General features: G+C 34.0%; 1 protein-coding gene across 2 annotated transcripts in view; it reads left to right on the top strand.

The window, feature by feature from the left end:
• The window catches only part of PLPP1 (phospholipid phosphatase 1), a 115291-nt gene that overhangs the window by 60650 nt on the left and 36693 nt on the right, over positions 1-17948 (top strand). The window contains exons 2-3 of one of the 2 annotated variants that reach the window (XM_051990781.1): positions 8131-8282; positions 15073-15353. In XM_051990781.1, the coding sequence (XP_051846741.1) occupies positions 8131-8282; positions 15073-15353 (433 nt within the window). The remainder of the gene's footprint in view (positions 1-8130; positions 8283-15072; positions 15354-17948) is intronic. The other variant, XM_051990774.1, reaches the window with a different exon arrangement.

Raw genomic sequence — 17948 nt, 5'->3', positions numbered from 1 at the left:
CCTTCATAATTTGCTAGTTCTGGGTGCCTTTGTGTTTATAGGTTGTCTGACTTAATTTTCACTGAAAATGAATTGATTTTGATTCATCTGTTTTGTTTCAAATCATAGATTAGTAGATGAAATGCTCTTTGCAGCTTTATTTTATTTACTAAAAATAAGGACAGAAATAATCAGAGCATTGGCACTTTTTTTTTTTGCATCCTCACCTTGCCTTGTGGCTTCAAAAATATATATCAGGAATGTATTTGGGTTATGATTATTGAAACCCATAAATAAAAGTAAACTTTAAGAAATAATTATGAATATAGTTTGGCTAGCCTCCAAACATTTGGCATTAGCTCTCCATCAAGGGAAAGGAGTGGCCTAGGAGGTGATGGATTTTTCTCTTACTGGAAATCTTTAATTGAAGGTTGGATGACCATTTCTTGAGGATTTTTGGTTGGATCTACAGTAGCTGATTTTTGAGACCCTTTCCAACTTAAGTTGGAATGTGTGTGAAATGCTGACCCATAATTTTCTATTGTATATGTGCACATACATATAAGATAGAACTAAGCTAGATCCCTTGCCCTTCCAATGTGTATGCTTACTCCTTTTGTAACACAAAGAATATAAATTCATCTCAACTTACTAAAATATGGGAAAGTAAGTCTCCTTCAAAAATAAGTTACAATGAAAGAATCTTTTAATTGGCAGGATCTCATAAGTAAATGTAGGATGAATTCCCAAGGCCAAATGATGGGTATAATTTTGTATGATTCATATTATTGCTAGTCTTCTTTGGGGAAGAAGATTGATTGGTACAATAGACTGCGCACAGGGTTTTGGAGAGAAAGAATCAGGGTTCATATTCCACCTCTCTCACTTATTTTCTTATATGGCCTTAGTTATCAAACCTTCTATGTATTATTCTGGTGACATATAGAAAGGCAGAAAACAGTCTTCTTGAGATCATATTCTAATGGGGGAATTACTGTGCAAACAGCAATGTACACAGAAGATATAGGATAAATGGAAGATGACCTCAGAGGGAAGTTATTAGCATTAAGGGAATCAGGAAAGACTTTGTTTTTAGGTGGAATTTGAAGGGAGTGGGGGAAACCAAGGACTAAAGATGGGGCAAGAATTCCATGCATGGAGGCCCATGAAAATACTGGGAGTTATGAAATGGGCAAATACCTTGAGACTTAATAATTAGCTAAGTAGAAAGATACTAATATTAATCTGGCCTTTCCATTTCTGTAAAATAAGATGATTAGACTTGATAACTGCTAAGGTCCTTTGTTGCTATTATATCCATATAATATCTTATATCTTTTCATCCTATTATTCACTGAAAAATAGCTTATTTAATTACTATGAAAATTTTTTGAAAAGAATTTTTTTTAAGTGTTTGGATTGCTGTAATACTTTGTACAACATAAAAATTGTTGTATAGTAAACTAACCTATTATTGTAGAAAACATTTAGAAAATTCTTCAATTAAAATGTTAGTCATTTCATGTGCTGGAGATGTGATTTAAAACACACAAATTGAAATTACTAGATTATGTTGGTTTCTGTAATTTAAAAAGAATATGAGTCACTGTTTTGAAACTTGGAGAACACACCCAGCACCCACCAAGCTTCCATTTTCTTCTGAATGTATTTTTAATTATATGAATTATATGAATAGATAGAATTCATTGTTCTTTGGTTATTCAGAAGACACCTAACACAAGCATTGCTTTCATTTTCAACTTATTCCAATAGTTGAGTTCCTTCTGTTTGTTGACATTTAGAATTACTCCGTGACTGGGCATGGTAAATGGCTAATAAGTTTGTAGATCTTGAGGTTAAAACAGTGTGAATCTAACAGAACTAGATTATTTGCGAGACTAACAGAACTAAATTATCAAATTGGTTCTCCAGGGACATGCTAGGGGCTCAAGGTTAGCTTGAATCTCTCTTTCCTAATGAAGAATTTTCCTTTTTCTCTGTGAACTTCCACTCACCATTCCTAGATGGGAGTGAGAAAACCGTAATCGACACTATCTCAATTAAAGATGATTTCTTTCTTTCTTTTTTTTTCTTTTGCTGAGGCAATTGGGGTTAAGTGACTTGTCCAGGGTCACATAGCTAGGAAGTGTTAAGTATCTGAGAATAGATTTGAACTCTGGTCTCCAGAGTGCAGGGCTGGTGCTCTATGACTACGCCACCTAGCTGCCCCCAATCTTCAAGTTGGGTCAGCACGAGGTTTAAGAAACAATCATAAACACTGAACTATTTGCAAGACTCAATACTTGGAGGAAAAAAGGGAACAATCCTTTTCCCTTTTCCCTCCCAAAATATATGTGATAATTTTCTAGAAACCTGGGAAGAATACTGATCCTATTGATTAATTGTCATTTCCATATAAATATACTGGGGGTAAAATCATGTTGCTTGGAAACCTCAATTTCTCAATTTAGAAACAGTGGTCAGGAAACAACCATTGGTTTTCATTAATTGTGTTGGAGAGTTATTGTTCAGAGAGGAGTTCATGATGGTGTTTTGTTTGTTTTTTGGCTCATTTTATATTTAACTAAGTAAAAGAAAAAATGGTGCTTGATGGGCATGCTTAATGGGAAGTTTTTTGTTTTTATACTTTCTTTTCCTAGAGACTGAGAGAGAGATTGGGAGCATTTATTAAACATCTGCTATGTGCCTGGTATTATGCTAAGCTCTAGCTATATAAAGAGAGATAAAAGGCAGCTCCTGCCCTGGAGGAGCTCACGGGCTAATGGAAGAGACAACATGTGCAAAAACAAAATAATAGCATTAAAGAGGACTGGGGGAAGTTTCTCATTAAAGGTAGGAACTTTAGCTGATCCTTGTTGAGAAAATCTAAGGAAGTCAGAAGGTATTTGGGAAATGTTTACTTAAGTGATAGATTCATCAATTTTTAAAGAATTTATTAGTAAAGCATTCAGTTTTTACAACTACAATAATTCAAACTCATTGAGAATGATCAGATTTTGGTATAGATGCAACAAGTTAGACCACAGGTTTAGTTTGAAGAATGGAGACAGTAATTTAGGTATAGCAGTATTATTACCACATCTAAAGATATAATTATTTGTACTAGAGTGGAATAACCTGGTTATGTCACAGCATTTAAAAATCCTTTGCTTTGAATAATGCACTTTGTCATTCATTGGTGTGGGAACAGATTACAGTTTTTAAAAATAGCTAACATGAACTAAGGCAGAACATACCTCATTTATAAATGTAACATTACTGAGAAAGATTTTCTAAGTAAGCACATCATGATCCTTTCAAAGATAAATAACAGGACACCATGAAATAAAATTAAACTGGACAACATGCCATTTTTAATTTTTGCAAAACTTGAGAGATAGGAGAAGATTTTTTCAAACTAAAGTCAATGCTTAGATAAAGTAAACAATTGACTCATCTTTTAAGACTTTATAAAATCATATCAATTTGAGTAGATAAAACTTGGTATGTTAAAAACCCTCTCACTTCTTTGTAAACATCTTCAATGTTAAAACTCTTTTAGGGCATTACCCAAGAATTTTTTTTAGCTACTAAATTTAGCTACTAAAAACTTCTTGGGAGAAAGTTGGAAAATTACTATCTCTTACTTCAGCTTTGAGATCATTTATTTTAAATATTTAGTAGTGAATTCTTGAAAAGATTTTTACTGTTATTTAAATTTTTTTTTTCTTAAGTTCATATCACTGGATTTGAATAGAGGTGCTGAGACCTGTGCTATTCTATTTTACTGTTTATGTGAAGATACAATAATTAGGTAGAGATCTGCTGTAATCAAATGATGAGATCATTAGTATATTTACTTGAAATACATTATTTCTTAGTTTTGTATAGAGGATGATGAGCAGTGTCTTTACTATTTTTTGGTCTAATTTTTTTGTCACCTCACTAAAGGATTGGAATAATGTTACAATGTGATGTAGAGGTGCCTCTGGACTTTTCAAAGGCCTACTCTGGGTCTACTCTTTTGAGTTTACAGATGCTTCTAATAAGGAAGCGTGGCTGCTGTTTTCTGAAGATTATATATTAAAGTTTGGAGGGAGAATGTTTTACTGTGGTACTGAGGGAATATGAATGCTGATGAAAATACATCTTTTAAAATATTGGAGAAGTAACTTTTGTCATACTGATATGATTGAACCATCTATGATAAAATCATTGTTTTTCAAATTTCCTAAGGGACAGTCTCCATCTAGATAGACAGTTTTGTTTGGCAACATTTTGAGGGTCAGAGATTCTAGAAATTTTAGGAAGAATTTTTAGAAATATTCTTACAAGGAAGAACCCTTTTGGGCCTTCTCTTCCTTCCTCACTAAGCAATTGTTTGCCCAATAAATCTAAGCACTAATTGCATTTTATTGTCTGGCCTCCTCCACTTAGCTTTTAGTCATTTGTCTGTGTGAGAGGATATTGCTATATGAATTCATTCTTTTATTGTTAGGTCAATTATAAATCCTTGAGTACGATCCTTGATAACTTCAATTAAGGCTTACATATTGTCATTCCTGGGCAGCTAAGTGGCACAGTAGTGCTGGGCCTAAAGTCAGGAAAATTCATCTTTCTGACTTCAAATCTGGCCTCAGACACTGCCTACTTGTGTGACCAGGGGCAAGTCACTTAACCGGGTTTGCCTCAGTTTCCTAATCAGTGAAATGAGCTGGAGAAGGAAATCCTGAACACATCAGTATCATTAACAAGAAAAACCAAAGAGAGTAATGAGTCAGAAAGGACTGAAAAACAGCTGAAGAAAAAGGCTGTTATTCTTCCCAATCAGCCCTATATCCATCTCTTCTCTCCTGCTTATTATATTGTATCGGAAAATCTCCTTTTGTGCTGCTAGAGAATTGTCAGCTGTCAGTCATTGGCACTTGTGGCTCCTGAGAATGTGAATTTTGGCAGGGCTTATGTATGAGGAGACTTTTAATTCTGGAATTGGTAATCCTTGTGAGCAGAAGCAGCTCTAAAAGCTGATTTGGAACAGCGAAGGTGGAATGGAAGCAGCCAGTCCTGTCAGAACTGATGATTAGACTTTATTCCTATGATCCTGCGAGGGCTTGCCCTTGGCTTTACCCTTGGTCAGCTGTTGCCAAATATGTGCCACAGATCACAAGGTAAAATGGGCAATTGGGTGTGGATGGATCAGCCCTAACCTACCACCATTACCAGAAGGAAGACTGGCTCTTGTCATCTTTGTGTGTGAAGGAGGTGACAATCTTTTTTTTATTGTTTCATTATGGGTAAAAGAATCAAAATCTATTTTCCCCCAGATGGATCTAGTTAGGCCAAAGTCATCTTATTACAAAATGGATCTTTTTAAAAATAAACAAAAATTATTTTAGAGTAAAAAAGATCAACTTCCCTTAATAATGGGAGAAAAACATGCCAATGTTTCTCCTATTACAAACATTAAAATATCCTAAATGCAAGGAAAATTATAGAAAAAGCTCATTAAACATATCTGCTTTCCAGCTGTCATTTTCATTGGTAATATCCTGCTTCTATTGAACTGGTTTTCAACTGAAATGGGTACTTGTGCTGTCATTATCACTATCAAGACTTTGTTCTATCTCCTTTCTCTCCCCTCCTTCCACTTTTAACATTTCTCATGACTTTATTAGCATCTATGGGTGACTCATTACAAATCTGTGATGTGTTTCAGGCTTTTTTCGATTCACTCCAGTCATGCATCTCTAACTACCTATTACAGATTTCAAGCTTGGATATCAGTTAGTTAACGAATAAACCTATAAATAGTGCAAAGCACTGTATTAAGCCACAGTGTTTACAGTCTAATAATGTCCTGTAGATGTCTGAAATTCAATTCAAACTCGCTATTTATCTTCTCCCCACTTTCTGAAATCCTTTTAACGTCCTTTTTTCTTTACAGGAGCATACATACTCATTCTTCTAGTCACTGTGCGTTGGGGTTACCATTGAATCTTCACTGTAATAGTTTGTTTAGGCAATAGTTCACTGGGAAGTTTTATTTAATATATCATTAATCTAATATCCATTTCTAATTTGGGAAGAGAAATGTTTAAACTGGTCTGTGGTTCCCCTTTCTCTTCCAATATGATGATGCTTCAAAACAATTTAAGGTAATGTTTATAGGACTTTTTAATCATATAATAAAAATTTTAATATTTTAGAATTGAGCAAACATGTATCCATTTTCTCTTGAATGACTTCCTCTGTTTTTCCTTAGTTAGATGGATAGGTTCCATGGTTCATAGTACAAGAGTAATGCAGATGAGAGTGATAATTTGAATGATAAAATCAGATCCATTTTTGATGTTGAGCCATCTGACAGTGCCAAGATGTTTGGGTTGGCCACTTTCTTTTTTGGGTCTTAATGTAACTGAGGCTTTAGCACCCCCCAAAACAATTGCCATTGATTGTCTCTGAGGGGACAAGGCAGAAATATGTGTGCTGAGCTGATTGGTGGCAGTTGACTACCAGCTGATGGGCCCCTCCTCTCCTCACAAATGGTCAGGGCTGGGAGAAAAACACAATGGGGGGTCCTGGGAGCATCATGTTCTCAAAGGTTTTGGTCTGCTGCCTCTGTAGGGGTCTGAGGGGAAGCGGTGATAATGAGTAAAGTCATATAAAGGGGGCAGAGATGAGTGTGGCTTGTGCTTCCTTGCAGTCCGGTCTTGATGTATTGATAAACTGTATTTTGAGTAAATACAACCTCAGACTTTCCGGGGCAGATTGGTCTCAGCTCAATACTGATGACTACTTTTGTGGCCTTGGACAAGCTCCTTGTCCTCCTTAGGGTTTATTTTTCTTATTTGTAAAATTTAGGCATTGGATTAAATAGCTTCTAAGGTCCTTTGTATGCTAAATCTGTTATTGTCCAATAAAGAATGTCAACAGGATTTCCAGAACAGGACCAGGGATTGGCCTGGGGTAGAGAGAACTCAGGGTTGTTGCTTCAGAGAAAGGGGGACCCTTTCTCTTTCCCTTCACTTTATTGAAGCATAATCGGTAATGTAGAAGAGTAGCAAGGAAAGAGTACCTTGTATAAAGATTGGTTTACAGGGAGGGTTTTATGCAGAGATAATTAGAAAAGTCTTGAACTGCATGGATATTTAATTATTACTGAGGATCTCTGCTAAATTGTATCTATTTTATTGGTCAGTTAATGTAAGATATAATTATTTGTGCAGTGTCTGGACAGTTTAGCTAAGTAAGAAAGAAACTTAAAAGGCATTTCTAGGAAGAATAAAACAAGATAAAAGGCATGGAGATCCGTTACTCTGGAAATGAATATTGTATTTTTGAAAGAAATATTGTTTTGTTTTGTTTTTTAATCTCTTTACTGATTTCCATGTTGCTTTTCTTTAAAAAATTCAGGCTTTTTCCATATAGTCAAACCAACCAAGTAAGGTAGGTAAAATGCTTTGTATTAAATTTAAAATGAGATACAGTTTAGCCTCAATGAAATATGGTTCCCATTAGCAACTAGTTTGGGACTCATCTGCAGCCTTCTTTTTAAAATACTGATTGGGAACTTTAAAAAATTTTTAGTGCAGGTGTTCTAAAAGCTGAGAAATAAAAGAAGAAAGGGAAAACCAGTTGGATTTCTGATACCTTAGCCAGTAACTGATATTTTATGGGAATTGTGGATGTGTCTTCTATAGGGACTGTCAATTTTTTCCCCTTTTTCTTTGTTCTCTCTATGGGAACTTTGGAAAGATCCTAAGAAAGTTTTGCTCCTGAAGTGAGGACCATTTCTTGGCTGGCTGACTAGTGACCAACTGGGAAGCAGTACAGAACTCCTCCCATTTACACAGCTGTCATCCAGGGACAGAAAGATTCTGAAATTTATTTGGTTTGTCCGGTCCAGGAACAAAGAGAGAAAGGAAGTTGTTGCACACTGAGCCTTCTTTCTGGTAGGAAAGAGACCCCCCTGAATACCCTGAACAAATAACTTTCTGACTCTGCTGTTGCATGCTTGCTTTTTTTATGTGTAATTTCTTCTTTGTCTTTATGGCATATACTTTTTAGTATATTCATGGAATAATAATCACTATCAGTTTTAACTTTTCCTTTTAATGGTTTTTTTTTTTTTTTATTTATTCCTTTTGATAGCTGGATTGCCTTTTGCAATTCTTACTTCAAGGCATAGCCCCTTCCAGCGAGGAGTATTCTGTAATGATGAATCCATCAAGTACCCTTACAAAGAAGACACCATATCTTATCAATTATTAGGTGGAATAATCATTCCATTCAGTATAATCGTTGTAAGTTAAATCTACTTTTCTTAAAGTATGTCATTTTTGGATTATTTATGTCTCATTTGTAAATATGAGTAAACCTCAGAAGCAAATTTATTTATTATATCCCTCAGAAGCATTTGGAGATGATAAGCTTATTATTATCATTTATATGGCCTGCCACATGCTATACTCTATGTAAGCTCTTTACAAATATATTCCATATCATATCTCAAGAGGCTGGTTCTGCTGTTGTACTTTTGTAGATAAGGAAACTGAGACAAACAGAATACTTGCCTTGCCTTGCCTAAAGTTGCCTAATCTAAGGTGGGATTTGATCTCAGGCCTTTTTCACTCCAGACTATGCTCGTCCCACTGTACTGTGCTGCCTTGCAGACTTAAGATATGTAGTACAACTAGTCTTTGAATTTTTCTCTACTATAAAAACTATACTAAAGTAGATTTTATATCTACTATAGTAAAAATAGGTATAAAAGAATGATCAAATACTATTATGATTGTGTGTTAATTCATATTTTTCAAATATCTCTGATTTTAGAAATATAACAACCTATTGATGTTTTGTTTTGTTTTTTTAAATGACAGTTTCAGCAAAAGTGTTACTCTGCTTTGGAAAGTAATGAGTTTCCCCTCAATAGAAATCTTCCAGTGAAGACTGGGATGAATTTTTTTTTGTCATGTTGGAGAGCAGAATTAGATTACGGGGCTTCCAAGATCTCCTTTCCAGTCCTGAGTTCTTTGACATTGTCTGGTCTGATTTAAAATAAAATATACAAAAATACACAGCATACTTCTAGAATATTTAGGATCGAGGATATTGCTTTATAATAATTTTATAGTTGGAAAACTGCAACTACATGTACATGGGAGTTCCTTTGCTTTATTAAACCAGTCCTAACCTTGAAGCTTTTCCTCAGAAATTAGGAAGAGTGAGGGAAAATTGCTAACTCAGGAATCTTTCATTGACCCCTGTAAAGAACATATTTCCTTCAAAGTATTTTCAGATAATACCATAAGAGAAGCTACAATTCTGTGCATAACTAAAACAAACAAACAAACAAATAAATTTTTTTTTAAGTGGTTATGTAAAGAAGACCACAAATTAACTCCTGATTCATCTGGTATTATTTGTAGAAAAGGAAAAGATTTTTTTCCTCTAGTGAATAGTCTATATACAGGTATCACAGTACTATATAAAATAGTAGCATAGGGTTTTTTTTTGGGGGGGGGGGGGTGAAGAACATTTCTTTGCTTATGTTTTGGATTCATAATTGGCTGAAAAATTGGTGTTATTTAACATGTCATCTAAAGAAAACATTACATATATAAATAACTTATCCCTTCTTTGATTTATTGTAATACTAAAAACAATGCAGATATAAATCCCTAATGTGAGAAACTATTTTAAGTATGGTTTGGCTAGAATGGACATTTTTTTTTTTAGCCCAGTGCACTACCTCCTAATTATTAATTTTGTTAAAAAGTATTTTTAAATCTTATGGTTGGTAACCAGATACTTTAGTACATACTCATCCACATAAAATTGTTACATAATTGTATAGTTATGTTAGTGATTGACTTTCTTTTATGAAGATGTTTTCTTCAAGAAATCAAGTTGGTTTTTTTCCTTTTTTACTCTGGTTTGGAAATCAGTGAATCTACTTAGTTTAACAATCTTTGCCCTCTTGGGTTGATTATTAAAATATGAAAGTAATTAATATTTCTTACATATTTTTATATTTATTTTTTTAAAATTAGGAGTATTATTCTGAGAAAATACTAACTACTTAAATAGAGATTTTTTTTGGGAACAGATCTATGAGTCATTGATGAAAGCAATTCTCAGTGAATTGTACTGCATTTGATCAAAAATTTGTCATGACTTGAACAAGGGATATGCTAATATTAATCCTTGTGCTCTGTAGGAAAACTAGTTATTAGGAAAGCCAGTTATTAGAAAGGTAGTTCTATGACCTATGAGAATGAGTTTTTAATGGAGTGTAAAAGTCCCCATTTGTTTATAGATAGTGTAATTGCAGAACCAAAAATGTTTAGGATAATTCATTGATGTACTAATTTCAAATTGACCTAGTCTTTTCAAAAATATATGTATTCTACAGAATCTGGTGTTCTATTCCACATGGATAGGAAATTTAGATGCTATTACATTTTCCCTTTATACGTGATTATGTAGATTTCAAAAATATTTGTGTGACATTTGAACATAAAAATTGGTTTTTTTCTTTTGCTCAAAAATTTTCCTAATCCATTTTATTATTTTAAACCTCTAAGTTTCTTAAATGAATCACCAGCAATTATAAATATTGTCAACATATTTTAGACTTCAAAATGTCCTGTAGCCAAATTAGTTTGGGGAAATAGTGTTCTAGTTTGTTAAAACTGAACTTTTACCAGATATTACATAATTAGCTTAGTTTCAGTTGCTTTTTATGTTTGAACAGTAATAAAACCGAATTTCTTGTTTTAAAAATTCAGTTAATTCAAATTTTTACAGACTTTCTTTAGAAAAGCTAAATAGATATTTATTTGTATTTATTTCATACAAGGCAGATGGAGAATTCAGAAAATACATGAACCCTGCACTCAGGAATCTTCTAGTCTAATTTAGAAGATGACAATCTAAATTATGTTAAAATTCTGTAATAAGAAAAGATTCATTCATGGTAGTGATGCAAGCATAATTATCAGATGAATGGTACTGGCAATTATTATTGTAAGGATTTTGGTGGACAGAGAAGTTTGAAGTTTTTTTTGATGCTTCACAACTTATCATCAATATTAAATTAGTTCAGACTGTCATAATGAATTCTATGTTCCAGAGCATAAGCAATTTGAACCTTCTTTTCTGGGAAACTTTTAATGACGTTTTGTGACCTATAGGAAGATAATGTAATCAGAGCAGTATTTTAGGAAAATTAATTTGGTAGTAATGTGCTGAATGAATTTAATAGAAGAGAACTCAAAGATTTGTAGATGATTACAGTTGTAAATAAAGTTAATGGTAGAACCAAGACTAGAAACTAGGTCTTCCATACTTTTCACTACATCAGTATAATTGGCGCTTGCCTATTTGCTCAAGTAGCTCTGTAGTTGCAAAGCTTTATTATATTAGTGTTGTCCTGTATCCTTTTTTAAAGTGGTATTTATTTACCACAATCATTCTCATTTACATTCCTACTTGCCTTTTTTTTTTTGCTTTCTTTAGTTGAGCAGCACAGTTTAGTATGGTTCAAACTGAGATAATGTTCTAGGGCATAACATGTTTCTTTGACTTTGAATGTTTCTTCATTTAGTTTAATAGTATTGACCACAGTTCTCAAAACTGAGTTAACTCACAGAATCACTTGTTAAAACATCAGTTTCAAGATGGAGGTTATTGCAGTAAGCAAGTAGTTGTTATAACAAGGTGTTCATTGCAATATTATGCGTTTTAGGTGATCAACTTTTAAAATTGGGGAGGGGTTGGCAGTAGTGAACAGGATGGGGAGGGATATTGCAAAGAAAAAATGGTTCAGGTTTGGCACCATGCTAATGACACACAATCAAAAATAACTCCTAAATGTTGAGGGAACAACATACTTTAAACAGAAACAGTGTAGCCATTCAGAAGCTAATTTTAAGGGATAAATGGATTTAGTTTTAGATATATAGTGTTTGAAGTTACTATGCAGCTTCCAAGTGGAATTATTTAGGAGGTTGTTATCAGTGTAAGACTAGAGCTTGGAGGAGAAATCACCAAGGAAATGCAGTTTGGGGAATGGTTCCTCTTGTAGATAATTAAAAGACTGGATTCAATCACTCTTCAATAAATACTGAGTATTTATTGGGTAATTAATATTTCTTACATATTTTTATATATTTTTTTTAAAAATTAGGAGTATTAGTCTGAGAAAATAGTATTTTATTTTCTCCAATTACATGTAAAGATAAATTTTTAACATTCTTTTAAAAATAATTCATTATTTTATTATTGTCAAGTAAATTCAAATAAAGCATCCAAATTCTCTCCCTTCCTCCACTTTCCTCCTCCTTGAGAAAAGTTATGTATCAGACACTGTGGCAAGCAGTGTTACTTAAAAATAAAAAGACAGACCAGTTCCTGCCTCCAAGAAGTTTACAATCTAATGAGGGAAGGTTATACACAAAAGGAAGCTATAAGATGGGGAGAACTAGAGGAAACCTAGAACTAGACTTAACACCAAGCAGAGGAACTGGTGAGAAATGAAGAGGAGGAAAGGCATTTAGGAAGTTTTTCCTTTACCCCCTAGTTGCCACTGAAGGCAGTAGTAAAGAGAAAGGCGAGTTATAGGGCAAAGACTGAATCTTGGGGAAAACTCACAAGTAAGTATAGAAGACATAAGAAAAGCCAGTGACAGAATTTTGTATTAGAAGTTGGAGCAAAAGGAGGATAACGTAGTATCCTGGAAATGAAAGGAGAGAATTTTAAGGGGAGTGGGTTATGGTCATTATATAGCAGAGAGGAAAGAAAAATGATAATTGCCTTTAGATTTTTTAGACTTGGCAATTCCAGGGTAGTGAACAGTATGGACCCACATTATGGATAGTTAAGGGAGTCAGGGAATAGTGAAGGGTGCTGGCCTTTATCCATTTGGTACAAGCAAATTGTGAGCCAGATTCTAGCGACGGACCTGAGAAGTTAGGGAATGTGGAATGCACAGTTTTATTGTAGATGACTGGTCATGGTCTTGGTAGGGCCTGAAGTGAATCTAGTGGGTTGTAAGCTAACATGGGAGTGAGGTGGTATCCAGTGGCAGATAATACAGTGAAATTTGGTAAATGGAGATATGGAAGGATGCTGAATGGACAGGAGAAGTCTAAGGTTAAGGAAGTGTGATCTTAACTTGAGGCAATAGTCCCAGTGGTAGCTCTTACTGGGGTAGGTCTCAGTGAGTCATCCTAATATTGGTTACCTTAGTATCTGGAGACGGTAATGTGCCTCGTATTATTACCTACTTTGAGGGTCAGTGAATAAGGAAAGAAGGAAACCAGGCCTGGCTTAAAGGGCATTTGTTAAATAGAACCTTTTACAAGAGATAAACACTTGGGAAGATTAAAGAATCAAGCATCCCTCCCTTCAGTGGATCCCCACCTTCTTAGGTCCCTTCCTAGAGACTTCAGGGTTCTCTCCATTCTCATTTCTCATACTCCAGTTTATTGAGTCTCCTGGGGGCACTACATTTGAGGGGGGTATACAAGGCTTAAGATCCAGTCCTTTAGAGTCTCATAGTCTACTTAAAGAAATGAATATCTAATTCTAGAATCTCAGGCATAATTGATTTGTCTGGGGATGGACATTGGCAAGTGTTGGGAGGGGGCCTTCTTTTTACCTCTAAATCACATCACATAGCCCTACTCTACAAAAAGGGAATTTGAATTTCAGTGTGATTTAAAATTTTTTTTAAATGGCTTACCTCCTGAAATTTTCGTACCCTCGGCATATTCCATTCCCTTTCAGCTGTTAAAACCATATGATAAAGACAAACATGAAACATTATTGGTTTTACATTGATTCTGAGTATATATTTTTTCATGTGTCAGAGAATAGTTTATTTTTTAGTAAACCCTTTTTCTTTTCTCTCTCTCTTTTTAAATAGCCATTCATTATTCTTTGTATTTCTAAGCATATTGGAAGGCTTTTTTGTGTGTATGTGATTTTGAGATCATTAAAATATTAGATTTCAGAATCTCAAAATCATGTAGTCCAAATTCCTCTTTTTATAGAAGAGGGAAATGATTTTTTATCACACAAACTTAAGTATCAAAATCAGGAGTTTTGAGCCAAGATTCTCTGATTGAAAATTCATCAGACTTTCTAGTAAAGATGCATTTGTTGGTTCAGGTGCCTTATTCCCATCTATTGCATATCCTCTTGAAGCTCTTATTATTATTATTAGAAAAATTGTCATTTTCATCAAGTATTACACATCTAGGAAAGTTCACACACTTGTTGGATTTATGGGAAGATTTATCTGAATTTTTGCCAAAAGTTGAGGGGGTGGCGGCAAGAAAGATTACTTGAAATCACATTACAGGTACTTGAAATGCCTGTTTTTTTGAGGAGGGGGAAAAAACAACTAAGCAGGTTTTTAGTGACTGTTTTAATAAGACTTCCTAAAGGAAGTCTGGCTTAAAGATCTCCTGGAAAGGAGGAATTGAGAGGCCCCATCAGCTAAATAAATGCTCTTTGTACCTTTGGCAACAGTATTCAGTCCCTGTTCCTTTACTTCAGATTCTAAAGTTCTTCAAATTTCCACTCTTTTGGCAAAAGCAGATATTTCTCTTTGAGAGAAAGGTCAAGGATAAATGAAAATGTGACTTGGAATAAAATATACTTTACACACAAGGCATTCCTATTGGGTCTTTAATGGTTTAGTATGGGAAAATTTGCAATCTTTGAAAAATGAGGACTTCCATCTAAAGGACACCAATATACCTTTTAGATCCATGTTTATCTGAAAATAGAAGTACAAGAAGGACAAGGCAATAAGTATTTATTAAGAGCCTTCTTTGTGCTAGGCACTGTAATACTGTGCACCAACAAAAAGAAAGGATTTGAATGGTCTCAGCTGTAATTTCTTGACCAGCATCCAACAGAAATGAAAATGATTTTCACATAGTTTCATAGTTTAAATTAGTATGTCAGTGGTAGTATATATTTTTGAACACTACTTTATGTCATGATTTTATCAATTTTCACTTCATTAATTACTGATTCTTTTTTTTTAAACATTTATTTTTTGTCTCTCTTTTTCAGATGATTCTTGGAGAAGCCCTGTCTGTTTACTACAATCTCTTGCATTCAAATTCCTTTGTCAGGAATAACTACATAGCCACTATTTACAAAGCCATTGGGACATTTATGTTTGGGGCAGCTGCTAGCCAGTCCCTGACAGACATTGCCAAGTATTCCATAGGCAGACTTCGACCCCACTTCTTAGCTGTCTGTGACCCTGATTGGACAAAATTCAATTGTAGTGATGGCTATATTGAAAACTTCCCATGTCGGGGAAATTCAGTAATAGTAAACCAGGGAAGGTAAGTGTGAAATATGTTGGGTTTTTTTATGTTTTGTGTTCATAGTACAAAGGGTAAATATCTTGAGATGATGGGATATTTATTACTACTTGATCAAATTAGCATGAACATTAGGAGGTTCTTTTTTACATTTTCTTCATTTTTCTTTGCCTGTCAAGAACATTTAGGTGGAAATATTTCTGTCCTTAAATGTTTTTCATCTTATATCAAAGCATGAAAAGTTGTATAGCGTCTTAAATTTTTTTTTTTTTTTCAGATCTGAATTCTCTCCCTTCATCCTTTCTCTTCCTTCCCCCAACATGTCAAACAAAACAAATTCCCATGTTGGCAATGTCTCTCCAATTCCTCCCTTCTCCCTCCCCCTCCAAAAAAAAAAAAAAAAAAAAAAAGAAAAAAGTTCTAATCTGCATTCTTGAATCTATTACCTCTTTATCTGTAGATATATATAGCATGTTTCATCATGAGCCCTTTGGAATTGCAATTAGTCATTATATTGATCATACTTGTTAACTCTTTCAAAGTCTTTATGACCTGGTCTTGCTCACTTCATCAGTGATATCATGATATATGGGATGGTTACAGAGAAACTTGGAAAGACTTTTATGTACTTGATCAGCCATTCCTGACTTGATTGGAACTCCCAGTTTAATTATTTGCTGTCACAAAAAGAATATCTTCATAGCTTCTTTATGTTCCAAGGAAACTTAGAGGTCATTTAAAAATATTTTCAATAGTATATTTTTGCAATTATATGTAATAGTAGTTTTTAGTGTTCATTTTTGTAAGATTATGAGTTCCAAATATTTTCTCTCCCTCCTCATTCCTCCTCCTTCTCTAAGACAGCAGGATATCTGATATATCTTATACATGTACAATCATTTAAAACATTTCCATATTAGTCATGGTATGAAAGAAAAATTAGAACAAAAGGGAAAAATCATGAGAAAGGAAAAGCAAGGAAACAAAGAAGGTGAAAATTGTATGCTTCAGTCTTCATTCATTCTCCATAGTTATTTCTCTGGATGCAGATGGCATTATCCATCCCAAATCTATTGGAATTGCCTTTCATCATTAATTGCTGAGAAGAGCTAAGCCTATTTTGTTGCTATGTACAATGTTCTCCTGGTTCTGCTCATTTCACGTAGCAGCAGTTCATGTGAGTCTCTCCAGGCCTCTGAAATCATCCTGCTGATCATTCCATAACATACATATACTACAATTTATTTGGCTATTCTCCAATTGATGAGCATCCACTCAGTTTCATTTCTTTGCCACTTCAAAAAGAGTTGCTACAAACATTTTTGTACATGTGGATCCTTTCCCCTCTTTTATGATCTCTTCGGGATACAAGGCCAATAGTGAGACTGCTAGATCAAAGGGTTTGCACAGGGTTTTTTTTTTTTTTTTTTTTTTTTAACAATAATAGCTTTTTATTTTTCAAAATACTTGCAAAGGTAGTTTTCAACATTCAGTCTTATAAAACCTTGCATTCCAAATTTTTTTCTCTCCTTTCCTTTTTCTCCTTCCCTTAGATAGCATCGCAATAGAGTATAGATTATACATATAAGCACAGCATGGTAGCTCTTTGAATACAGTTCCAGATTGCTTTCCAGAATGGTTGAATCATTTCACTACTGCGTACTGTCCCAGTTTTCCCGCATCCTCCAAAATTTTTCTTTATCTTTTCCATCTTAACCAACCTGATAGGTGGGAGTTGGTACCTCAGAGTTATAATTTTTATTTCAGTTGTGATTTAGAACATTTTTTATCTGACTTCACATACCTTTGATTTCTTTTGAAAATTGTATTTTTCTATTCTCTGATCATTTGTCATTTGGGGAATGACTTGTATTCTTATAAATTTGAGTCAGTTCTCTTTATCTTTTAGAAATGAGGTCTTTATCAGAAGCACTGGCTATAAAAATTGTTTCCCAGCTTTCTGCTTCCCTTCTGATCTTAGCTTCATTGATTTTGTTGGTGCAAGACCTTAATTTAATATAATCAAAATTATCCATTTTGCATTTCATAATCTCTAGTTCTCTTTTGGTCATAAATTCTTCTCCTCTCCCTTCTGATCTTACATGTTAACTATCCCTTGTTCTCCTAATTTGTTTCACCTTTATGTCTAAATCACCCTTGATGTTTGAACCTATTTTGACCTTATCTTGTTTGAGGTTTTTGCCATACAGTTTTCCAGTTTTCCTAGCAATTTTTAATCAAATAGTGGGTTCTTATCCAAGAAACTGGAATCTATGGGTTTATCAAACAATACAATAGTCACTGACTATTGTCTTGTGTACCTAAACTATTCCATATATCTACCTCTTCTTCTCTTAGCCAGTACCTACTTGATGATAGTTTTTCTAAATAGTTTTTGTTGCTTACTCTTTATTACAGTAGTTGAAGGCTTTGGATTTATTGAATAGATTCTTTGGCTTCTATATTTTATGTACTTAATTTGTTCCACTGATTGAATTTGTTATCTTTTAAACAGTGCCAAATTGTTTTGATGATTATTACTTTATATTTAGATCTTATATCAGTGGGCATCCTTCCTCCTACTTTAAGATAAATTATTTCTTTTGACCTTCTTCC

The sequence above is a fragment of the Antechinus flavipes genome, chromosome 1 (assembly GCF_016432865.1).
Source record: "Antechinus flavipes isolate AdamAnt ecotype Samford, QLD, Australia chromosome 1, AdamAnt_v2, whole genome shotgun sequence".
Classification (NCBI taxonomy): Eukaryota; Metazoa; Chordata; class Mammalia; order Dasyuromorphia; family Dasyuridae; genus Antechinus; species Antechinus flavipes.
The sequence above is the reverse complement of the archived record's forward strand: the minus strand, read 5'-3'. Positions and strand labels throughout refer to the sequence as shown.